Source organism: Balaenoptera ricei, chromosome 7 (assembly GCF_028023285.1).
Source record: "Balaenoptera ricei isolate mBalRic1 chromosome 7, mBalRic1.hap2, whole genome shotgun sequence".
In the NCBI taxonomy this organism is placed as follows: Eukaryota; Metazoa; Chordata; class Mammalia; order Artiodactyla; family Balaenopteridae; genus Balaenoptera; species Balaenoptera ricei.
Genome location: NC_082645.1, coordinates 110,522,263 through 110,548,775, shown reverse-complemented (window position 1 = coordinate 110,548,775; position 26,513 = coordinate 110,522,263). Strand labels below are relative to the sequence as shown.

The 26,513-nt window shown below is 37.4% G+C and overlaps 2 protein-coding genes across 7 annotated transcripts in view; both read right to left on the bottom strand.

Moving 5' to 3' along the window:
- MFF (mitochondrial fission factor) overlaps positions 1–14,176 on the bottom strand; it is a 37,893-nt gene extending 23,717 nt beyond the window's left edge. For 5 of the 6 annotated variants that reach the window (XM_059928841.1, XM_059928842.1, XM_059928843.1 and 2 more), the window contains exons 1-5: positions 14,009–14,176; positions 9,478–9,589; positions 8,535–8,712; positions 7,386–7,606; positions 6,287–6,456 (exon numbers count right to left, since the gene is read on the bottom strand). In XM_059928841.1, the coding sequence (XP_059784824.1) occupies positions 6,287–6,456; positions 7,386–7,606; positions 8,535–8,572 (429 nt within the window). In that variant the 5' untranslated portion in view covers positions 8,573–8,712; positions 9,478–9,589; positions 14,009–14,176. The remainder of the gene's footprint in view (positions 1–6,286; positions 6,457–7,385; positions 7,607–8,534; positions 8,713–9,477; positions 9,590–14,008) is intronic. The other variant, XM_059928844.1, reaches the window with a different exon arrangement.
- Positions 14,177–18,447: 4,271 nt separating this feature from the next.
- The window catches only part of COL4A3 (collagen type IV alpha 3 chain), a 133,385-nt gene continuing 125,319 nt past the window's right edge, over positions 18,448–26,513 (bottom strand). The window contains exons 48-53 of the mRNA XM_059928835.1: positions 25,722–25,820; positions 23,906–24,118; positions 23,044–23,221; positions 22,802–22,916; positions 21,394–21,566; positions 18,448–20,808 (exon numbers count right to left, since the gene is read on the bottom strand). Of these exons, the coding sequence (XP_059784818.1) occupies positions 20,724–20,808; positions 21,394–21,566; positions 22,802–22,916; positions 23,044–23,221; positions 23,906–24,118; positions 25,722–25,820 (863 nt within the window). The 3' untranslated portion in view covers positions 18,448–20,723. The remainder of the gene's footprint in view (positions 20,809–21,393; positions 21,567–22,801; positions 22,917–23,043; positions 23,222–23,905; positions 24,119–25,721; positions 25,821–26,513) is intronic.

The window sequence follows — 26,513 nt, the reverse complement described above, 5'->3', positions numbered from 1 at the left end:
ACAAATCAGTGTCCTCGAGGTCTCTGTTTACTGGTTCTCTAGATTTATCTAGAGCTTGTCTCTCCTTCAAGAATCTGCTCAGATGCCTCAGTATTTTCCCCTATACTGGTCCCTGTTTTTATTTTTTAATATAATTTTTAAAAGTTACACTCCATTTACAGTTACTACAAAATATTTTCTATATTCCCCATGTTGTACAATACATCCTCGTAGCCTATCTTACACCCAATAGTTTGTACCTCTCACTCTCCCATCCTCATATCCCTCCCACAAACTGGTAACCCTAGTTTGTTCTCTATATCTGTGAGTCTGCTTATTTTTTGTTATGTTCACTAGTTTACTGTATTTTTAGATTCCACATAAGTGATACCATATAGCATTTGTCTTTGTCTGGCTTATTTCACTTAGCATTAATGCCCTTCAAGTCCATCCATGTTGCTGCAAATAGCAAAATTTCATTCTTTTTTATGGCTGAGTGATATTCCATTATGTGTATGTGTGTGTGTGTGTATGTGTGTTTACATATATATATATATATATATATGGCACGTCTTCTTTATCCATTCGTCTACTGATGCACACTTAGGTTGCTTCCATATCTTGGCAACTGTAAATAATGCTGCTATGAACACTGGGGTGCATGTATCTTTTTTGAATTGGTGTTTTTGTTTTTTTTCGGATATATATACTAATTCCCCTACACCCCCTTTTTTAACAAGACATTTGTTTTACTTCTCAACATATACAAAACAAAAAACTGTAATTATATGAAAACAACCAGTAAATATTACAAGCACATAGACCCTACCATAGCCTAGTTCTTCATAACCAATGTGATTACTAAACAAGCCTCAGAAAATCTGTAGCAAAAACTAAGATTGAAAACTGATTTCTGAAATGTTTGTGTCATGCCTTTTATTTAGGCAGTTTTTTATTCTTTTTAGTATTTTTTAAACAATTTTACTTTTTTAAGAAAAGGACTTCTTTTAATTCTGTCCAGAGAGAGAAAGGGAAATCCTCCATTTTACCATTTGGTATAATCTCAGTGAAAAATGGAGATCTATCCTCAAATAGTATGTAAGTTAGTTGCATTTTCAGTTAAGAAATAAAAAAATATAATTATTGAATAGAATTATTTGGCAAATTAATGGATACTGATCCCCTTTTTAAAAATAATAGTTCAGAGACACTAATCTGTGAATTGCTGTGGGACTTTTATTGGAAGAGGTAAAGCAGAGTTAAAAATGTGGGCCAAACAATCAGGGTGAACATTCTTACCCCACGAAACATATTCACTGTCCAAAATTTAAAATAATAAACTACCTGGAAAAATAATGAACCTAATGGGAAGGAAACATGGAATACACGTGTCAGCAGTGAATACAATGCCTGTGCGACAGGGCCATGAAACAGTAACTGCACAAAGGATGTGAGTGCACATCTCTGAATCTTCCATGGATGGATATGCATACATACATACAATTAATGAAGCTGTTCTTTTTCCTCTTCTTTCCCTTTTGCTCCATTCTACTCACCACAGCCCCAGCTCCTCTTTCCACGGGAGGGGAAAGGAGAGGGAGCTAAACAAACCATCACCAAATTGTGATCAGACCCACATCCATCAGCTTCTCAATTTTCAGAGCTACTGCCAGGACCCTTTTAAGTCCTTCTGAGTGTCCGGGAGTCCTTCTGCATTTCTTTTTTGTTTTTTAATTTTTATTGGAGTATTGTTGCTTTACAATGTTGTGTTACTTTCTGTTGTACAGCAAAGTGAATCAGCCATATGTATACATATATCCCCTCTCTTTTGGATTTCCTTCCCATTTAGGTCACCACAGAGCACTGAGTAGAGTTCCCTGTGCTATAAAGTAGGTTCTCATTAGTTATTTATTTTATACATAGCAGTGTATATATGTCAATCCCAATCTCCCAATTCCACATTTGTTTTAGGATGTGCCATATGGCTAAGTCACTCATTACACTTCAGGTCAACTATGTTCTTTCACTTCACATCCTCGAGGTTGTCATGGCAATTGAACTGGACCATCACCTGGCACTGATAACCACCTGCTACGTCCTTACAGATTGTTGGATTACAGATCTAGAGCCCTCTGTTACACACCCATGGCCTTTGTGTTGTCCTTAATGACAGCTTCTAGAGTAGCTGCTTTCCAAGTGTATTCTTTAAAGCAGTCAGTTCTAGATGGATATATTTCCTCCTAGCCCTTGAGCTAGACACTTTGTACATGGTTGCTGTAGGATTTGGCATCCTGTGTAAAGCTTGCATGGCCTGGATACACTTCCTTTTCTGAAAACATTCATTGCCTTTGTTCTTTTCCAAAACCAGGTCAGGGTTTATACAGACCAATTGATTTGCTCCTTCCCCATCTTCCCAATTCTTGGGACATTTGGGGTTCACTGCTGTTCCAGATTTATTGCAAAAATGAATGGCGTTCTCATCCTTCTCTTCTTTGAAGTAGAAGTTGCCGATTCAAGCAAAAGCTCTTATAACCTGTCTTTAGTCCAATTTGTTTTCTCTTCCCACTTCAGTGGTCTTCTCACAAAGCTCTTGGCCATTTACTGTAATTGATTTTTTCAAAGAAAACCACTGCTTGAGTGATGGGATACACCGATGGAGTGCAAATTTTTTACTGGGTCACACTGCTTCAAGGCTGTGTCAAGTCTTCATGTTTTCCAACTCTTTTTCTTTACAGTTCTTCCTTTTTGTTCTCTGGAAGATCTTCTCTCACTGGCTCCCATCTGGAGGTAGTGTCAGTGTCACACAGCCTCTTCCTCCTCATTCACACTGCCTAACCTATTCTAAGAACACTGAGAGCTGTCATGATTTGTGTATTTTGCAGTTCATACCCAGATCAGATGGTTTATTGCAGTTGCTTTATTAGTTCCCTGTAGGTAGAATCACCAAGCAATGGTCTTTCTGAATATTAGCAGAGATTAGGCATATTGAAAGATTCATCAATTTCCTCTACCTCCAGATTTTATAAACCCTCTCTGAGCTAGGGGGATTATCTGCTTCGTGTTTTAAGGCCTCTTCATAGATTCACTTGGATACTTCAGGCCAGTTTAAGAAGTCAGTACGTTATTTTCTGCAAATTTATTCCTTGTATCAGTCAGGCTTTTAAACAAAAATTGTATAGTGTTCCTCATAAGTCACCTTCAGGTATTCTCCTTTCTTGCCACAGGCCAGTGGTTCTCAACTGGGTGTGATTTTTTTCCCCCCAGGGGACATTTGGCAATGTATGCAGATCATCTTTTCTGTCTTTTTATTGTGATAAAATAAACATAACACAAAACTCACCATTCTAACCATTTTAAAGTATATATATTATACAATTCAGTGGTATTCAGAACATTCACAATGTTGTGCAACCATCACCACCATCTAGTTTCAGAACATTTTCATCCCCCCAAAAGGAAACCCCATGATTAAGCAGTCAGTCCCAATTACTCTCTCCCCTAAACCCCTGGCAACTACTATTCTGGATATGTCATGTAAGCAGAATCATACAATATATGGCCTTTTCTGTCTGGCTTCTTTGACTTAACATGTTTTCAAGGTTCATCATGTTGTAGCATGTATAAGTACTTCATTCCTTATTATAGCTGAATAATACTCCCCTGTATGGGTATACCACATTTTGCTTATCCATTCATCAGTTGAAGGACATTTGGGTGTTTCCACCTCTTGGTTATTTGAGACATTTTTGATTTTCATGACTTGAAGGATGCTACTGGCATCTTGTAGACGGAGCTCAAGAACGCTGTTAAATATTTTACAGTGCAAAAGGACAGCCCTCACCACAACAAAGAACTATCTAGTCTAAAATGTCAGAGTGCTGAGGTTGAGAAACCTTGGCATATGCTGTAAAATGATTATTACAGAATAAATGATTTAGGGAATCTTACTTGATATATTCTAAGTAGCATCCGAATGAATCATCAATGTTATCAGCACTCAGGGCGTTACTACCCTTCCATTTCAATCCATTTTGTAGAAGCTACCAGAACTCTGGTTCCTTCCCTTTTCTCCTCTGCTCACTAGCTGATTGCCTCTTGAGGGCCACCTGACCCTTCTATGGACTGAAGCACAGATCATCACCTTTGCTTTCCTTTTAATAGGCAACTAGTACTAATATCGGAAACTCCTCTCCTGCATCTCAGGATTTGGCTCCTGCCAAAGGTTTGTGTTTTTTTTAAATTGAAGTATAGTTGATATACAATATTACATAAGTTAAAGGTGTACAATATAGTGATTCACAATTTTTAAAGGTCATACTCCATTTATAGTTATTATAAAATACTGGCTATACTCCCTGTGTTGTACAGTATATCCCCGTAGCTTATTTTATACATAACAGTTTGTACCTCTTAAACCCTTACCCCTCTATTGCCCCTCCCCACTGGTAACCACTACTTTGTTCTCTATATCTGTGAGTCTGTTTCTTCTTTGTTATACTCACTAGTTGTATTTTTTAGATTCTCAGACTTACTTCACTTAGCATAATACCCTCCAAGTCCATCCATGTTGTTGCAAATGGCAAAATTTGATTCTTTTTTATGGCTGAGTAGTATTCCATTGTGTGTGTGTGTGTGTGTGTGTGTGTGTATGCGCGTGTGTGCGTGTATGTCACATTCATCTGTTGATAGACACTTAAGATGCTTCCAAATCTTCTGCCACAGGATGTTAACTTTCACAACAATGATATTTGTACCTATTGAGCTTTTCACATCAATTAGAACATGTGCTAAACATACTACACATATTATTACATTTAATTCTCTCAATAATCATATGCAGTTGGCATTATTCTTATCATTATTTTAGAGATGAGCCTTGGAATTGTTAAATAACTTGCCCAAAGTTATGTGGTTAATAAGTAGCAAAGTAGGCCTTCAAAATTAGGTTAATTCTCAGCCTCAGCTTTTCACTCCAGTGCTATACACTTTGGATATTTATCACATTTGACTAAATATCAATTACAGTGGGAGTAAACCCCACATGGGCTTAAAACCTAGGTCTACTGAGAGACAGTACTCGTCTTGTTTTCAGTTGGTTATTCACACCAAGTAGGCACAAGTGTCTAAAATGGTGGGAGCATAAAGATCAAAAGACAAACAAAACCTGAAGAATATCAAAGGGAGGGTTTCTCTCCTGGCAGAATCCTCATTCCAAGACAGTACTATTCACAGCCGTAATGGTCTTTCCCTCACTCAGACCACTATGAAGGAACCACGTCTCACTGCACAGTGTCTTACACAAAAGCTCAAAAAATGTCTGTTAAATAAATATCAGTACAATTCTGCAAGTACCTTAGTGCCTTTCCATCACGTGAACATTCAAATTTAGTACTTTTCACCGAGTAAACACCTAGAATGTCTAAATTGGCACCTAGGAGTGTATTATCTGAGTCACCTCAGCTGAAACTTCCAAACTAGAAAAGGCCATACCTAGTACTAGGAAACTGCACTCCAGTAGGTTATATGGGTGATTTGCCCTCTTAGGAAAGGATTATATGAAAAATTAAAGACAAGGGCAGTTCCATTATCAATAAAAACATATCTTTGCACACTGTCTTATACTAGCATCATGACAACACAGTAATTTAGAAGTTATAATGAAAAAGTTGCAACTACAGAAACCACAGAAAAGGAGTCTTACAAGATTGGCCCTGAATCAATAGCAAAGGCAAGATTTGAAGTTTGCGACTAACACCTTATTAGTCCATATACTATCATAGTTAGGTCAACAAGGCCATTAACATTACACAATACGGTAACTAACTCAGTAGAAACTTTTCAGCAAGCAGGGAGAATAGGTAGTATCAAGGGGAAAAAAGAGCTTTCTTTGCCATTTGCCAGACTGCTTTTGTAACAAAGTGATGCATTAATTTTTTCCCATGCTAAACTTCCCAAATTTTTCTGTATTGCTTAAAGTGTAACTCCCAGCCATAAAAGCTCATCCTTCAAGACCACATGAATGTTAATGATTTCCACAAAATTGTCATTTTCCTGAAATATAATATTTAAATTAAAAAAAACCCAACAGCATAGTATCTTATTTGGGGTAGTTGTCATTTTCCTGAAATATAATATTTAAATTAAAAAAAACCCAACAGCATAGTATCTTATTTGGGGTATCTGTTGATAATTCTGATTCCATTACATATTACCAATGATATGATTTATAGCCTTTTAACTCCTCTTTAACTTTTGCTTCTGTCTCTATTATTTCAAATTCAGATGATGTTAAAACTCTAGCACTTACTTCTTCATTTTGAGGGGTTGGAGGAGGTTTTTCTAAATCCAGAAAATCTAGTGGTCTTTCACTTAGCGTAAGTACACGAGGTGGTGTTTTTAATGCCAGAGGTTTGAAGGGAGTTGACTGTATAAGGTCAAGATCTGCTGGTCTTGAAAATGGAATGTCTTCGTTATTTCCTAAGCGTAGGGGAAAAAAAAAAAAAAAAAAAAAGGAAAGGAGGGAGATTTTTAAAAGACATAGGTTTTATTAAAATGTATTAGCCATTACACACTCACTAGCAATAGCTAAAATTAAAAAGACTAACAATACAAAGTGTTGGCAAGGATGTGGCGCAAATGAAACTCTCATATGTCACTGATGGGAATGTAACAGGGTACAACCAGTTTCAAAAACAGCTTGACGGCTTTTCATAAAGTTAAACGTCATAACTTATAATATGATCTAGCAATTCCACTCCTAAGAGATATGAAAACACATGTCTTCATAGCAGCTTTATTCCTAATAGCACCAAAAAGGAAACAACCCAAATGTCCACCAACAGGTGAATGTATAAACAAACTGTGGTTTATCCACACACTGGAATATTAGAAATAAAATGGTATGAACAACTGATATAGCAACAATATGGAAGAATCTCAAAAACATTACACTAAGCAAAAGAAGCCAGACCCAAGAGTATACAGTGTATTAGTCCATTCATACGAAACTCTGGGAAAGACAAATCCGATCTCTGGTTATAAAAAGGAGATTATGGTTGTCTGGAATTGAGGGGTAGGAACTGAATGAGAAACCTTTTGGCGGGTAATGAATATGTTCTATATCTGGACTGCGGTAGAGGTTACACAGGAGTATACATTTGTCAAAACTCATCAGGCTGTACACTTTAAAATTACACTATTTTATGTATGTAAATTATATCTCAATAATTAGTTGAATTATTACTATTTGAAATTTCAGACTATTGCAATTAATAAACTTTTTGAAGAAAATGTAACGTTGCATTTCCCAACCCCTTTTCTAAATAATATTTTGAAAAATCCCAAAAGTTTTCTAAAAATATATAAAATACATTTATCAGGCAAGTTTATAAACAAATATAAAATACCTGCTACAACAATCCTCTCTGGAACCTGCATAATCACACTAGCATTTGAAACTCCTTCTTGGAATCCTTGTTCCAGGTCAGCATTTGGTGGTGCTACCTTTAATTTTTCCGGGACCCTCATTCGCTGACTAATACCTTCGGTGTATTCCATTTCATATTGAATTCGACTAATTTCCGCCATCTCAGCAGCACTGGGAGAAGGAAATGCTGCCCCACTCACTCTGCGGGCAAAAAATGTAAAGACAGGGATGACTGAGTGTGAAAATGTCAGTCTCTTCTATGCAGTGAAGTTAGAATACCTTTTAGAAAGAGCAAAGGAGACTTCTCATTTGTGAGTACTGAATACATACAAAGGAAAAATAAAAGATCGAAGCAAATGTTTTCCTCAACATAATACCTTCTCACTTAGTTGAAACTGCACCTTGAGGATATTGCTTAGGGGCAAATGTTTTAAATTATTGTATAACCACAACACGAATGTGCACACACGTACACTCTCTTCCTCTCTGCATAAATAGATATGCATGCTGCTTATATAACCCAAAAAATGCCTAAAATAAAACTTAAATAGAAAGTTCCTAATGAATTATATGAAGGGAAGCTGCTAGAACTTTATAAAAACGAAATTAGAAATTCCCGTCATGCATGGAAAAAATAAAACCTTTTAATGACGAAAATCAGATTCATAAGCTAAATAATGTTAATTCTAAATTTACTAAAAAAGAAGCAACCCCGAATTTCACAAAATAAAAATTAAAACTTCTCTTACTGAATGTATATCTGATGACTGAGATGAAATGCATACCAAATACAGAATATATACTAATAAATCCTTAATGTTTGCATTCATTTTGAGGGACTATAGTGTGAAAGTTTCACACTATTAATTTGTACTTAGTATCATATTTACATGTATATTTTTTAAAAACATGACATGCCTTTAAAGGGAAAGACAGAACAAATGCACTGAGAAACCTAAATCAGAGAAGGATCCATGCTCCAGGGAAATGCAGCAGAAAGGAAGTTGCCCCAAGATACAAAATGCTGACAGAAGTGTAAAAGAATATGATTAGCCTATGGGCAATCAACTTTAAAGCAACTATGTCTCAAACCTATAATGCCAGCTCAACCGAATAAAATGTCACTGACCTTCCTAGTGATGTGTCATTGCTTGTTCTTTTACTCATTTTTAATACAGTAAATACACGTTTATAATAGCTATTAAAATACTGCCTCCCTGTAGTTCAGTTTACTTTACACAACAATTCCCCTACAGATCTGAATTTTTTTGGAGGTGTACATAACAACACGGAAACTGCTTTTCCAGCTGTAAAAAAGAAAGAATAAAAATCAGTATTTCAACAATTCATTTCATAAGAAAACTATCAATAAAAGTAAATATCTACTTAAAATTATTTTTGGATTTCAACCAAAATCAATTTTCAAATCTCTCCTAAAAAGAGTTATTCTATACCTCAAAAAATATAAAGACTGTTTTAAGCATAGTCACTGTATTATGATTTTGCAAACGGGATAAAGAAAAGCTAATCAAATGAATATACAAATGTGAAGTCAGATTAGAAGAAAACATTTTGCCATAAAACTCCTCTAATTATTATATTCTAAAGGGGGAAAAGATCCTTTCCTTTTTCAGACTAAGTACAAATGAAAAAATTATGAAAATAATGTAAAGGGCAGAAAAATGTATTTGAAGTAACCTAATATTTGATGTATAAGTAATGGTTTCTTTAAAAGGAAATAACTTTGAAAACCAAATTACACTACATTTTCAGCAGAAGATATTATATACAAATCCAGGTCAATAAAAAATTAAAGACAGTATAAATGTAAGCCATGGCTGGGACATTTCTTAAACTCCGTGTCAGAGATCTATCACACATTTTAAACTCCACCTTACTGACATGCTTTGGAGAGTTCTTAGAGGTTGCTAAGGGCTAAGCCCTGACAAATGGTTACTTATGACTGCTAACTTGCACCCTTTATTCTTTACCAAAATGTGTGAATTTTAAGGATTTGCATGCAAATGGTTTAAAGACTAAGAAAATAGAGCCAAAAGAAAATTTTTACTCACAAATGTGTACCAACTACTGCTTGCTTTATGGCATTATCGGTTCCTGTGCTTCATATTAAATCCTTTAACTTGCTTCAACATGCATGTGCTGGATTTAGAGCCACTTTTGTCCCTGGGGGAGAAAAAACAGGAGCTAACTGAAAAACTAGATAATACTAACATTAGGGATTCTTGCTGGAAATACTCCAAATAATGAAAGTCACTAAAGATGCACAAACTTACCTTAAAAAAAACCAGTAAAATAAATAAAGAAAAAATGAACAAGCTTACCACTAATTTCAGGCCTAGAGACAGAACCCTACAGCCATTCACTAGTTAATGCAAAATAAAAGACAATCATTGTTTCTGATTTGAAACAAAGGAAAACATGCCTGATGAAAAATACGTATGTTTAAAAGAATCTTAATACTTATATGTATAAACAAGTGTATATATAAGTGTATATATATACACACTAATTAAGGAGGAGCAAATGCATTGGCTAAATTTTCATCCAGCTATTTTCATTCAGTATTTAATTTCATATTTGTTTCATTTCATTCCTAACTTTAATTTGGTATTTAATTTGAACCAGTAACACACGCACATGGTACAAAGTACACAAGAACACACAAGAGATGTAGGGCCAGAAACTATAAAACTCTTACAGGAAAACACAGGCAGAACACTCTATGACGTAAATCAAAGCAAGATCCTTTTTGACCCACCTCCTAGAGAAATGGAAATAAAAACAAAAATAAATAAATGGGACCTAATGAAACTTAAAAGCTTTTGCACAGCAAAGGAAACCATAAACAAGACCAAAAGACAACCCTCAGAATGCGAGAAAATATTTGCAATGAAGCAACTGACAAAGGATTAATCTCCAAAATTTACAAGCAGCTCATGCAGCTCAAAAAAACAAACAACCCAATCCAAAAATGGGCAGAAGACCTAAATAGACATTTCTCCAAAGAAGACATACAGATTGCCAACAAACACATGAAAGGATGCTCAACATCACTAGCCATTAGAGAAATGCAAATCAAAACTACAATGAGGTATCACCTCACACCAGTCAGAATGGCCACCATCAAAAAATCTATAAACAATAAATGGTGTGGAGGATGTGGAGAAAAGTGAACCCTCTTGCACTGTTGGTGGGAATGTAAATTGATATAGCCACTATGGAGAACAGTATGGAGGTTCCTTAAAAAACTAAAAATAGAATTACCATATGACCCAGCAATCCCACTACTGGGCATATACCCTGAGAAAACCATAATTCAAAAAGTCATGTACCACAATGTTCATTGCAGCACTATTTACAATAGCCAGGACATGGAAGCAACCTAAGTGTCCATCGACAGATGAATGGATAAAGAAGATGTGGCACATATATACAATGGAATATTACTCTGCCATAAAAAGAAATGAAATTGAGTTATTCGTAGTGAGGTGGATGGACCTAGAGTCTGTCATACAGAGTGAAGTAAGTCAGAAAGAGAAAAACAAATACCATATGCTAACACATATATATGGAATCTAAAAAAAAATGGTTCTAAAGAACCTAGAGACAGGACAGGAATAAAGATTCAGACGTAGAGAATGGCCTTGAGGACATGGGGAGGGGGAAGGGTAAGCTGGGACAAAGTGAGAGAGTAGCATTGACATATATATATACACTACCAAATGTAAAATAGATAGCTAGTGGGAAGCAGCTGCATAGCACAAGGAGATCAGCTCCGTGCTTTGTGACCACCTAGAGGGGTGGGATAGGGAGGGTGGGAGGGAGACGCAAGAGGGAGGAGATATGGGGATATATGTATACGTATAGCTGAATCACTTTCTTATACAGCAGAAACTAACACAACATTGTAAAGCAATTATACTCCAATAAAGATGTTAAAAAAAAAAAGAAAGAAAAGAAAAAAAAAAGAACACACAAAGAAAATAAAGTGTCCCACCAGATCCTATCCTATAACCACCTAGGTCCCCACAGGCAATCTCTCATCAATTTCTGTGCATCATTCTAAATGAGATACTCTTCTTATACTTGTGTGTATATATCTGAAGCACAGTAAAAGCTTATAGTTAAAACTAACACTGAAAAGAGATACCTCAAAAGGAGTATAGCCTTGGGACATTATAAACTGAAACTTTATAATAATAAACAAGGGATGCAATTGCTAGAAAAACATTATCTCCCTGAAATGTGCTATTCTCCACATTCCATTTACTACATTTCAGCCTTCTTATTAACTTTCCACTAGTACCTCCCACGGGTCTCAACATTTCATTTTACAGCAACATCTTCTCTTACAAGACTCTCTGAGTTTGCAAAGTATCACAGACTTAGATCACAAAGGTGGACAATGAAAAGACAACTTCTGGAAAAAGTCAAATTCTCCTGTAGCCAATCTGAGCTACTTACAAAGTAGATGGAACTTTTCTACTAAGATTTAACATTGTACTGTTCCAATTACTGGCTTTTCTGCTTAAGTAAAATAGATCAAAATCTAATTTTTTTCTCCCTCATTAGACTGTGACATTTTCAGTAATATCTTTTGGCAATAAAGAAAATAAATTTCTCATTTGGAGTTAAGATATTAGTTCCAATTTTGTCACTTACAATCTACTAGGCAACAAGTACATGAGTCTCTGTGCTATAACTAAGGAGACAAAAATCTCTCTCAGAATCATAGATGATCTTATATCTCTACTTTCTAAGCCCGGTGGTTCCCAACCATCAGTAACTTAGCAACTTCATGCTTTTTTTTCCATACTCAATGCAGTACGTTTACGCTCAGCTATACTTAATCTTTTCTTTAACTAAATTTTTAAAAATCTTAAGTGTATTTTAAAAGGAAATTTTACATTACTATTTTATTTTATTTATTTTTTGGCCGGGCAGCTTGAGGGATCTTAATTCCCCAACCAGGGATTGAACCCAGGACCCTGGCTTTCAAAGTGCTGAGTCCTAACCACTGGACCACTAGGGAATACCCTTGCTTTTTTAAACCATGGACTTAATGTACATATATAAAGACATGTAACAAAAACATAACTCTTACAAAAAACCCTCATCTGCAAACCACCTAAAGTCAAGTCACATCCCACTCGTGGAAAGTGTCCCAATTTGGGGACACAATGATTCAAGCCTGACTTTCTTATTTTCTATATTAGAACACTGGGATGCAAAGAAGTAGCCCAGGAAGTCACAGAAACAACCTGGGTCAAATTGACTGTGGTTGCAAAGATTTATATAATTCTCCAATTACCAAAAAAAATGTTGGGTTGTTTGTTGCTTATTATGTGGACCTAGTTCAAGGCTTTTATACAGTCACCCTGTTTCAGTTCTCTTTTCAAGCAACTATACTTAAAGAATGGGTGTATTAGAAAATCACAGTGTAGTAACCCAGGATTAATTTTAATTTTTAAAGAAAAATCACTGAAAACTTGAAATTAACAAATTTTAAAATAAGGTTATCAATCCACAGAAAACAAGTTTCAACACAAGAAGGGAGGACAGTAACAGCTAAACTTTGTAATCATAAAATAAGGCAGCCCTATCAGACAGGAAGGGATAGAAAACACAATTTCCTTTTGGAAAAACCCAGCAAAACCAACGCACGAGTGCTTGAAACCAAATAGATAGCAGGTCCCACACACAATTTAATCACAGGGGAAGAGACTACTAGGTACAACTAAATCGCTCTAATTCTTTCTGAATTTATTTTCCTAAGGGTTTTTCCTTTGGGATCTCAGACACTGAAACAAATGTTTTTCATTTAGGGAGAGAAAACATTTAAGATCCTTCAATTAAAGTCTCTCAGTGGGGTGAGAGGCCTGTAAACGACTGGTTCTATATTTGGGAACAAGGGCCCTAAAGCTTTTATCTTCTGCAACTAAAAGACGCCACCACTTTTGAAAGCATTCTCCTCCCTCGAGAAGGCCCCTTTCTCTAAAGTTGTAGGACGCACCCGAGGGTTTTCTTCTAAATACCATATAAGCGGAACTCCTCCTGCAGACGAAGGTCAGAGGCTTATCGGAACGGGAAACCGAGCTTTCCCCATTTCCCAGCGCCTGGGATGAAATCTAGGAGCATCTCCAGGCATCCACACCTGCGAGCAAGGATGCTTACACACCGGCCCGACCAGGGGCCTCCCCGACCAACCTGGGCTTCCAACAAGGCCTTTCTTTTCGAACACGTTCTTTTCCACAAAGTAAAAACAAAACAAACCAAAAACTTTTAAAGACGGCAGGCGTCGGGTTCAAGGTCATACTAAAAGGTACCAGGACCTTGGCTGAGAAGGATGAGAGAAGACTACCAGCCAAACCGCGCTTGAAGCTCTCAGGACGCCCTAAGGAGGAGGAAAGCCCAGGGCTGAAAGACGAGAGGCTCTGGGGTCGGGCCTCCGGCCAGAAATACACCACGAACGGGCCGGGGCCGCAGCGGGTCCCTCCATCGACGGAGGGTCAGGGCCGCGGCGCTAGGCCCGACAGCCGGCTCGGGCCGCGGGTCCCGGGTCGGGAAGACGTCAGTACTCACCCCTGGGCCCACTGAAAGTCCCTGGCCGAGGACCGCCGCTCGCCGGCTCCCGAGGCGCTCGGGTGGGCGCTGTCAGAGGCCGTTGGCCGAGCGCACGGAGGCGCCCGGGCAAATCACCGGCCAGAGATGCCCGCAGCGGGCTAGGAGAGACGCGAGAACTTCCGGGACTGGCCCCTCCCAGTAGCCGTAGTTGAGGCCGGTTTGTGGTCATGTGACGCAAGTAAGGGCGGACGTAAGGCCCACGCATAGGAGCGGGGGCAGTACGACGTAGATGAGGCGACATCTTTGTTATGGGCAAGGTGCGCCAACCGCTTCTCCTGTTTACAAGGTAAACCTTCAGTAGCTAGTTAAATAACTAGTTTTCAGGACTGCATCAAAATCAGGACTGGGGTGAGGCCTAAGAATCTGGATATTTCGCCAGTTCTGCAAGTGATTCTTAAACACTACAGTACAAGTTTGACGACTTTTCAAGCCCTCTATGTCTTCCTTAAACAGTGACCCCTGCCCTGACTGGCTCCCCTGATCCTTAAAGATGAGAATCACGGAGAAGGAGAAGTTAGGTTTCACAGAGGTTAGCAGCCTTGTTTAGCTTCCAAGAATTGCCTGCATCTAACCACTTACCCACTAACTTTCCGGGGGAGAGTCAGTACCATGCTCATCAACGTTGGGAGGGACTGAAGTCAATTCACGGAATACTTTGTGTGCCTCGACGTTAACAAACAGCCAAAGACATACACATGAGTAGGTACTTCTCTAGAGTCTAAAGATACTCCAGAGATGTTACCATTCTTTAAAACCATTTAGGAAGTCCTCTGAGAATTTCGTGTGATCCAATTACCAAATCCAAAGTCTTCTCCCTTAGTCTTGATAAACCATAATCTTCCTGCATCAGTTGATTCTGTTAAATTAAATTAGACAAGAGTGTAGTATCAATACATGAAAGCACCTACCGGTTACACCTAACTGGTAGTAAATTCTAAAAGAAAAAAAAAAGGGTTTTTCTCTCCCTTACCTGGAAACTCTGCTCCCCCCCCTTTTTTTTTAAATAAATTTAGTTATTTAATTTATTTATTATTTTTGGCTGCGTTGGGTCTTCATTGCTGTGTGCGGGCTTTCTCTAGTTTTGGCGAGCAGGGGCTACTCTTCGTTGCGGTGCTCAGGCTTCTCATTGCAGTGGCTTCTCTTGTTGCAGAGCATGGGCTCTAGGCGCATGGGCTTCAATAGTTGTGGTGCGCGGACTTCAGTAGTTGTGGCTCTTGGGCTCTCGAGCGCAGGCTCAGTAGTTGTGGCACACGGGCTTAGTTGTTCCACCGCATGTGGGATCTTCCCGGACCAGGGATCAAACCCATGTCCCCTGCGTTGGCAGGCAGATTCTTAAGCACTCCGCCACCAGGGAAGCCCTGCTCCCTTGTTTTTTGTAATAAAGCTTCATGCTGGGTCTTCTGTCTCTTCCGTCATTAATGTGGACATTCCTGTTTATGATTCAATCCATCATTGACTGTCTTTTCACCCACAGTTGCCTCAAATCTTTTGTGGGAAAAGGTGGTATTGAAATCTAAATAAAATTAACAGACCATTTTGTCTCATCCTGTTACACTAGTTCTAGCCATTTCTTCCTAAGTGTCCCATTGGAGCTTTGATCCCAACAGGGTTTCCAACTCAAATTTTCTCCCTCTTCCTAATCCAGATAACTTCTGAATTTCCTTGTTCAGTTTCCTTGTTCAGTTGAATTTCCTTGTTCAGTTGGCCAGATATTTTTTCCAGTCACCAAGGTTCAAGATTCTGAAATCACCTTTCACTGTCCCCCATCCTTTATATTCTCCCACCTCAAGGCTAACTGTCCACTTTCTCTGTCATTTCTCTTCCTGCTACGAGACCATTACCAATCATCTGGACTGTTACCCTTTTAACTGGCCTCCCCATTTCCAATATTTTTCTTTCTCTAATTATTCCTGGATGTTGGATCCACAAAGAACCTATTTTTACAATTTGTGACAAAGACATCCCAAATTTGAAGCCCCAAATACAAAAAGAAATTGATGACTCATAGTTCTCCACAAATTCAAATGTCCGTACAGCAGTACAGTAATTTAAAAAAATACTTGAAACTGAAATAACCTGGGAGGGTAGTATATAAAATATTGGATCTTTCATGTTACCATTTGTATGATCATTCTACTCTTTGGCTCAAAATCTTCAGTGGGTCTCTAATGCCAACCAATGATGTGCAAGTTCACCTTGGTGTTCTAAACCCTAATATGGCCCTCACCTCCTGCTATGCCAATTTATTTACCACTCCTTGTGTGTGTGTATGATATATATGTATATATTCCATATATTCTTGACCATTAATTGTTCTCTGAGATTGCTTCATGCTTTCCTAAGTACTTACTCTTATCTGTGCTATTTCTGCCACCTAGAATGCCATCCTGCCTATGATCACCTTCTGTTTCTTGAAATCCTAACTGCCCTTAAAGGACCACCTAAAATGTCCTCTCTCTTATGATTTCCTGAGCCCTCCCACTTTTGAACCACTGTTTGTTGACTCTTACAGTACTTGTCACATTCTGTTCAGTATTATAATTATCTATGTATTTGCCTTATTTTCCCTTACCAGATGATAAGTTCCATGTTTGAGACCAAGGTCTTTATCTCACTCATCTCTCTATCTTCATGGAGGAGCCATATTGAGCATGTTGTAGGTCTTGGGTATAAAGTAATGAGATCTATTTCCACGTTTGACTGATAAATTGGAATTAAAGATAAGTCCAAAGCAATAGTTCTAAAAAGGTTTTGAGCAGTGTTGGCATTTTTAGAAACACCGTAGAGCCTCCAAAAACCTAGAAAGGGTCATATTTATCTGAATGTTTAAGTTGAGCCCGGTTATTCAAAATCAGTTACGTTTCCTCCTGTGTTTGGTTGTCTCTTAGTTTCCAGTAAGCAGAGCTGGGATTAGGGTGAGGTGAATTAGGCACTCTTAGTGCTCCGCAAGTGCCCTGTCAATAAGTTGCAAAGAATCCCTTAGAGACTGATCAAGATTTTTCTTTTTAAACAGGCTTATAAGTAGAATGAACTCAAACACAGCACTCATTGTTCTACTTGTCAGCAGTAAAAATAAGTTCATTAAAATAGATGAGTATATTTTTTGACTCAAAATGTTTTCAAATTAGATTTTTTTGCCCCAATTATGAGAGTGTTTCTAAATATTTATTTGAGCAACAATTTTCTTGGCTTTCTTAGAATTATTACCCAGCATCACCATTCATTCTGTTTTTTCCTTTAATTATATCTTTATTGTCATTTAACACAGACCCAAAATTTCTTACCTATGAGAGTTCAGATTTTGTGTATTAAAGGCATTCATCTTTACCAATTCTCTACCTTTGAAACTTTATGAATATTTTTCCTTGAATAAGGAGTATTTGCATTATAAATGGGAAACATTTATCAAAATATATGACCCATAACTTCTGTAATCTGTATGTTTTCCTATTGATTTGTAAAAACTCCTTAAATATCTCAATAGGAAGTGATAAAGATATGATTAGGCCTTTCACAGTAAAAAAAAAAAACAAAAAAAACACGCACTAATTAAATATACTAAATTAAAAAAACCAGATACTAATTTAAAGTGATAAATATTCAGCCTCACTGGTAATGAGCAAAATGTAAATTAAAATGAGACAGGCAAAATTACAAAAGAATATCCAGTATTGATAAAAGCATAAGGAGATGGGTGTTTTCATTACATTGTGTTGATGCAACTGGAAATTCTAGCAATGTTCCTGGAGAACATTTTTATATATATATGTATATATATATATACGTATATATATATATACACGTATATATATGTGTATCTCTCTCTCTCTCTCTCAAAGGCCTAAGATTGCAAGTCCTTTGATTCTGCAGTTTTCCTCCTAGAGATTTATCCTGAGTAAATAATTGGACAAATGTAAGATAAAATGTGTATAATATGTCCATAATAAAACTAAAATAAATGTCCATCAACTCATTGATTTATGTAGGAAATCCATGTAAATAATGATTAGTTCTTATCTATTGATGTGAAAATATGTCCACAGTGTATTAAGTTTAATTAAAAAATTTAGTTTCAAGACAGCATGCTTTTTATTCCATTTTTGTTTAAAAATATATTTACAAGAAAAAAGTCTGGAAGGATAATATCTTAATTTTCTTGGGTGGGGGTGAGGGTTAGATCATGGCAATTTTTAAATTCTTCCTCATAATTGCTGTTGTTTTTACAGTGAACATATACTGTTTTTACAATCCAAAAAAATTGGTTTACATTTTGAAAAAAATAAGACCAGATATAATTTTTTCAATTTTATTCTTAGACAATACAATAAAATAATATTTAAGCTGTAATTACAGAAATATTAGTACATTACAACATTGTAATTTTGTCAAGATATAATATAAAATATTCAATATATTTTAAATATATTTCATTTGGTTATAGAGTAAATATTAAATTAAGTTTAGTAGCAGTAAGTTACATTGGATGCATAGAAAAATCTTTGTAAGTTAAATTAGCAATAAAATTCAAATTTAGAATTATTGTAATACTTTTATAAATAAGTTACGTAATAATGTTTATCTTGCAAAAAGACCTTTGAGAAATCCACTATTTCAGCACACTGTGAAATTCCAAAGTTGAAGCCCGAAATTTAAAAGAAACAAGTTATTTACATTTATCTACAAAGTTAAATCGTCATAACCTTATAAACTACTGATTGATAGGTATCTGGAAAGGAATGCACATGAACTATGTTTTAATGCTCAGTCTTAGAAGTGGGACTGAGCAACTGTTAATATGGCTTCATTGGAATTTAAGGTTTTAGCATCACTTGTCTTCCTCAGAAGTTAAACACTGATAAGAGGGCAAGAAAAGATGGAGGCCTGGGGACAAGCAGAGGCCAGTCATTTGGCATTAGCACCAGTATAGGGCATTTACTTATTAGTAAAATTAATGACCTTAAGGTCATTTGTGATTTTGGACTTTAAAGAGAGGCATGGATGGAGCAATAGTTGCCAGCTGTACCTGGTAACTGTCTGTAGAATTGTTTCTTAAGTGTTTGCCTAGAGCAGTTCTTCCCAATCAGAAATCACCAGGAGGATTTGTTAAAACACAGATTTCTGGGCCTTACCCCCAGAGTTTCCGATTCTAAAGGTCTAGGGTGAGCCCTAGAATTTGCACTTATGGCAGGTACCCAGATGCGGCTAATGCTGCTGGCCTAGAGACCACACTTTGAGAATCGCTGACCTACACAGGCTTTGTGGAGATCAGCTACCCCTATGCCGTGATAGTACAATTAAGAGAGTAGGATATTTTTAGAGCAAAAAAAGTCTTAGTATAAGATGAGTCTAAAAAAAGAATGAGTCTAAGTAAATAATCTAAGTAAAATGCACTTCTCAGTTTAAATGTAAAAATGGCTTGACAGTAGTCACATGAGCAGTGAAGGATGCCAACCAAGGTCACAGTCTGTGCTGTCCTCTGGGGTCACATCTTCACTTACAGAGCAACTGAGGTTGAAGCAATAACCTGAATTTAAATATCAGCACCACCAACTCCACCTAGGTGGATCAGGAAGCATATTTGACATACAACTGCCAAACTATACAATTCATATATTAAGATTTTTACACAATGGACTCTTTCAATGGTTTGTAAGAATATGTAATATCAAAAACATGTTTTTACAAAGGAAGAATTAGTTAACAAGGGAATAAATCTCTGAACACCCAGTTTAAATGGAATATTTAGAGCAAAGGAAAAATATTCTGAGCCTGATTAGCCAACAAATGGCTTAAGTTCTTCCATGGATTGCTGAACTACTATTTTATAAGGTATGCACCAAGATTTACAGGGATGGGGATAAAGTGCACATCTAGGAAGTAGTGTCCTTGTTATTTGTGTGGGTGTAATTAATTCACTAGGGTAAAAATTGTATCTATTTGAATATAAGCAAGCTATATTGCTGCAGTGAAATGAGTTCAATGGACAAACAAAAATATCTTTTAAAAAATGTAAACCAAAACCAGGCAGTATTTCCAAGGCTATTATGATTCCATTCAGAGAAACCCCCTTTTGGCCATAGTCTTGGGTATGTTTGAAAAAGCACTAGAAAAATCCATGAACCTCAGTTCAGTTCTGGTTCCCTTAGGCCTTAGGTGACTCACCAGGTTTGAAAGTCCAGTTTATTCATGATGGTTTAGTATTCCACTTGTCTCCATCCCCTTCCCTACCCAGGGTCTAAAGCTTTAGGAAGTGGGTGGTTGGGCAATCTAAAACAGATTTAGCCTCCCTGAGTCTCAAAGACTGGAATAGAAGGGGGGCAAATCCTGGGAATCCAGTAGACCAAGTAGCTCTTAACTTGTAGCATCAAACTTTATACAGTCACCATTTACTTAGTGCATTGGATACAATGGAATACAATTTCAGTGATATTTTGTGAAAAGCCTACTGCCTTGAGTTAGGGAACTTTGACACAGTACAGGTTTAGAGAGCAGTATCACAGAACTAACTTAAAAGAATGCTTTGTTGTGTGGGGAAACAAAAAGAAACTTTGTACTAAGCCATCATAGGGCGATATTGTTCGGTTAGAGAAAAATACTTAAATAAATGCATGTTCTTTATCATTACTTGGTTATTTAGGATGAAAAGTCACAGTTCTATTTTTTCTTTATTTCTTCAATGTCTCCTCTTCATGCACACCTGACAGCGACTTATTATCTTTTCTAACTCCCCAGCTTTCACAGTTGATGGAATAGGTTTTCTGAAATAAAAAACAAAACAAAACTAAAGAAAAACCCACAAAAAGTTTCATCAATTTATAGATAAAAGGGAAATACTTCCTGGGTTTGAGTTTTATTAATGAATATTGTAGCTCATCTAAACTTTATTATAGGGAGGTGTATTTCTGAAAAGGTATCTATGTCAGCATTTTAGTTCTATTTAGCAGCAACTTGCAGGTGCAAACTTACGGATCATTTTTTCTGAAATAAAAACTACTCCTATCCTTTTAATACTCTGTATTACTCACAAGTCTTCCAATACAGTAAATTAAGATTAGCAGATCATTTAGTATTGATAGTTTTATTCAGTAGTCTATAAATTCATATATAAATATTAAATACATTTAGTGATGACAAAAATCACATTTTTTTTGGTCTTTATTGGTACAGTAGCACAAACCATGGCTACTTGTTGCCTCTAGACCACTTGTAAACTGGATTTTATCGGCTAAACAGGCTAAACAGGATTTTATTGGCATGGGGAGATTTTTTCGATGTGAGTATAGGCAACCTTTGAATAGTTATGCAATTGAGTCATCAGATTAAACTTGACTTTGAATAGTTACCTGAACATTCTTTTGGGGTCTAATGAAGCCAACCAGAAACTGTAGGAATTTGAATAGTAGTTGCATGTTCCTCTTCCATGACATTCTATAAATGGACTGGCTCGGAATTCTTCTAAGCAGGAGCCGGGGGATGCCAGTGCCTGCCCAGCGCCCTCTGAACCTGCACTTGTGAACTATCATAATAAAAGTATCCAAATAAGAATTCTTTGCATACTGCTCACATTTTCAATGCTCTAAAATTTTCTTTTTTGTAATAGAAGACAGTAAGAAAAAAACCCAGAAAGGATGAATTAAACCTCTTGTGCTTCTTTACCCAAATTTACTAACACTCCAGCTACCTTCCAAGTTGAAGGATAGTCATCAAAAATAAAATAAAAACTATTTATTTTGCCTGGAATGCTCTTTTCCCCAGGTCTGACTGGTTCTTTCTTGTCATTCAGGGGTCTGCTTAAATATAACCTCCAAAAAGACTTCCTTGACTTCATCCCTATCAGTCTCTCCCCTTATCTTGCCTTATTTCCTTCCTAGGACTGTTCACCACCTGAACTCATTACTATTATTGTTATTTTGTCTTCTTGCTTATATGCCTATCACTAGGATTTAAGCTCCATGAGAGCAGGAACTTTGGTTCACTGCCAGTATCCTCAGTACCTCGAATGGTCAAGGCACATAGTAGGTGTTAAATAAATATTTGTTGAATTAATGATTGAATGAATGGACGTCTGTGAGTAAAGAAGGGGGAATAGTATATCATAAATGATGCTACACAGAATACGAACGACCACTAGCCACGTTTGTGCAGGTGTAAGAATCACAAATGTTAATTCCTAGATTTCTTCATTTAGTACTTCCATCTCGGGAATTTTCCTTTAAAAGGCTGTTTCTTTTAGTTCCCATCTTCATAGGAACTTCAAAGGGTCACAGTATAAGGCACAAAGATTTTGGAGCAGACAGGCTCAGATTCAAATCCCAGTTCTACCACTTACTAGTTGTGAGACCCTGGGGAAATTTCTTTACTTCAGTCTTACTTGTAAAACTGTAGATGATAGAAACTACCTTGTAGGGTTTTCAGAAGGCTTTTGGAGGTTATATAAAACAGCTGCCACATTTTTAAAAAAAGGCATTCTATTACCAACATGGTAGCTACTCTTCACTTAAATGTCTTACTTAGAATTTGTGGGTAGTCTCTTTCTGAGAAGTCTATTTTTTTAAATGCTCCATTATTTACCAAAGAACAACTTACTTGAAGTAAAAAAAGTATATTTGTAGATTTTCAAGCAAATATCCACAGCAGATTGTGCATATTGATGTCAAGCAATATCATTCCTGGGGGTCACATCTCATCCAGCCCAATGTAAGATCCCACAGATTATCTTTACTATGAATTTACTGTTCCTTTTCTCCTTACCATGATGAAAGAAAATCCTTTCCAGAGAGAAATCCAGCCAGGAGGACATGAGGGGATATCAGTAGTTTGGCTGTGAACAGCTATGGCAATTGCAGGACCTTCACAGACCGTGCATCTGTAACGCGAAACAAGGAAGATGGTAGCATTGCCACTTTCTGCCCCATGATGTGCTGCCTTACATTCCATTACAAACGAAGTGATTCAACTGCTCCCATCACGAAACTAAGGGACTGGGATTTTACCTGCTAATATAAGGCTCCAGGGCCCGGCCAGTAATTGGAGCCATGTCCACTGGCATCAGAGCTGGTGTTGACAGCCAGTATGAATAATCGTTTCGAGATGCGAAATTACATACATCATTGATATTGCAGAATAAGAATGGCATTGTAGTAAATCTCTGCAGGCAGCTGCCAAGAGTGCCTAATAAAACATCAGGCTGGGTGTCACTTTCAGTAAATTCAAATTATTTTGATTATCATTACTAGATAGAGGCTAATTAAAACACAACCTATGAAAAAAAAAAAAAAAAAAAAAAAAAAAAAAAAAAAAAAAAACACAACCTATGGCAAAAACTGGAGAAAGACAACACAAAAGAGCTACTTGCAAAATGTGTGATTGAAAAGTTTTAATACTGATAGAAATTAAAGATCCAATAGGGAAAGAAATCCTCCTTCGTTCTTCCACCTTTAACGCTTCCTGTGGCCGTTTCTAATCAGTCTAGAATTTGAGGACTAGCAGAGGTTGCTTGGAAAAATGTCTGCTTCAAAGTGTTCCCAGTTCTTCATATGTATATGCTAGCCAATAACCAGACAAAGCTGTAGAAAAGATGTTACTTTGAAGATTAAAAAGCAGACAGGTATTTTAGTGAAAAGTCTTTGCGTTGCACAGGATGAGCTAGATTGACATTCATGAGCCGGGCTCCTTCTAGAGCTTACATTCCGGGATGAATATTAGACAGGCCAACGTCTTATTTACTCTCTTTAAAAAGTGCTGTGACATACTCAGGTTGTTTATACTTAACTTCAGAGGGAAGTACCCCATGCCCTAAAAATGTATAGTCTGCACGTGGAACAAAGTAGCTAGAAATGAGAACGAGGACATTACCCAGGTCCTGTCCATGGGATTGTTCATTTCCTTGTACAAAGAGAAGAGAAAACCCACTATAGAGTGGCTCTGTCCCTTCTGGACAGGAGGGAACCGCCGTGGTCTGGCTGTGCCGGGTGAAGACAAAGCCCATCATCGTCGTCCCCCTTGCAGGTGGTCCAGTGTCTCCAGGTCTCCCCTTCAAGCCTGGCAGGCCATTGGATCCAGGCGTTCCTTTAAAAAACACATTATACACGTTGCAACACAAATGAAACCTCAAACTTGTTTTTCCAAAATACTAATTTAAATGTTTATATATATTTATTAAGCCTCAAATACAGAAAGGAGTCCTAAAGAATAATGGTTTATATTGGGGCTTCCCTGGTGGTGCAGCGGTTGGGAGTCCGCCTGCCAATGCAGGGGACACAGGTTCGAGCCCTGGTCCAGGAAGATTCCCACATGCCGCTGAGTGGCTGAGCCCGTGTGCCACAGGTACTGAGCCCGCGTGCCTAGAGCCCGTGCTCCGCAGCAGGAGAGGCCACCGCAATGAGAAGCCTGCGCACCGCAACGAGGAGTAGCCCCCGCTCGCCGCAACTAGAGAAAGCCCGCACGTAGCAACGAAGACCCAACGCAGCCAAAAATAAATAAATTAAAAAAAAAAAAAAAAGAATAATGGTTTATAAAATGGCCAAAGAATATTCTTAAATGTTGACTATTTTATTACAAATGCCTCTTATGATAGATATTCGTGTATATCTGATGATGAGTCTTTTGAGATCAGGTTTTCATCTTCGTATTGCCCTGTGGTGCCTGACATCAAGACGAACTCTGTCTACTTGTGAATAATTCTCAGCACAGTTTGTGTTGTAGTAGCCTTGCTCTTGCTTTGGCCCCATTCTGTAACCCAGATTTGGTCAGTAAAGTTTTTAAATTTATGGGATTATTAATAAGAGTTTTATTTTTTACCATTTTGAAAAACACATTTTTAAGGAAAGTCGAATGATTAGTAATGTTTTAAATGTTTTAAAGCACTCAGGACAATACTAAGTCATGAGTGATTATGCAGTTAATATTACAATTAATATTATTAGTTAGCATTATATTTAAAGACAAATCTCTAGTCTTTATAGTTGTATTATAGTAGATCTGGGCATATGTCAATGAATTCGAAATCACATTTAGAGTTTTTTCTTACTTTAACAAAGTCAGCAATCTTAAAAAATAAGATCTGGAGAGCTGGGTATTTTCTAGAAAGGTGCTTTTGAAACTTTTACAGAAGGTAGGTTTTGATCCAGGCATATCAAATTGACATAAGTTTATGTTCAGACTAAAGTACTTAAAAGAGGCCCCTTTGTGGGACACCACATGAGTTGTTGAGCTAGTATTCAAGAATGGCAAAGTTAAAAGACAGCTTTCCTAAACAGGGATACTAAGTTGCTCTTCTATTCATATCAAGGTAATGTTTTTCCAACTATGTACTTAGGTGCTACTGTTACAAGTAGATATTATCAACTAAGTACACAGTATCTGCTTTTCTGAAAATAGAATTGGTGTTTCGCTAGGCCTATGTGTCCTCAGGTTAAAAATCTGAAGTACATTTGCCCAGTTAACAGATAGGAAGAATGGTTTATTCCAGTAACTCTTGATTTTCTGTCTTCTTCCGAAAGAACATTTTGCCCCGGCTTTTAGTCTAATCTGCACAACACAAATTGAAAGATCTAGATCTAGATCTTGCCCTAGATCTTATAGTCACAAATCTGAACAAGGCTCCTTTCTCTGTATATATATGGGTAATAGCTCTCCTTCAGTGAAGGAGAACAGCCAGCTGTTTGTTTACCTTGCTCTCCTTTACAACCTTTGTTGCCTTTTTCTCCAATTGGTCCAGGGGTTCCTGGTAGTCCATCCTTGCCTGGTTTACCTCTTGGCCCACAGGGTCCTAGGCAAAACACCCAACATTGTATTGAATGGATCATATAGAAAAAAAAAGCAGGGTGGCCAACCATCCCAGTTTACCCAAGACTTCTACAGTTTCAGCAATAAAAGTCCTGCAAAGAGAACAGACTGGGCAAACTGGGATAGTTGGTCATCCAACATGTTACAACCTACTTCCCAGGGGGAGAAAAAACCCCTGAAAAATGAACTAGGAGTATATGAAATACAGCGGTTTAAAATTGTGCTACCATTTTGATTTATGCTGCTCCAGAATTCACTATGCCCTTGTATTGATCAAAGTAATAAATCATATCTCTCTTATCTCCCAGGTGATTCAGGCAAACGTAGAACACAACAATTCCATTCAGTAGTCTATTACAGGGCTTCCCTGGTGGCGCAGTGGTTGAGAATCTGCCTGCCAATGCAGGGGACACGGGTTCGAGCCCTGGTCTGGGAGGATCCCACATGCCACGGAGCAACTGGGCCTGTGAGCCACAATTACTGAGCCTGCGCATCTGGAGCCTGTGCTCCGCAACAAGAGAGGCTGCGACAGTGAGAGGCCCGCGCACCGCGATGAAGAGTGGCCCCCGCTTGCCACAACTAGAGAAAGCCCTCACACAGAAACGAAGACCCAACATAGCCAAAAATAAATACATAAATAAAATTAAAAAAAAAAAGTTTCTGTGGTCAAATAAGT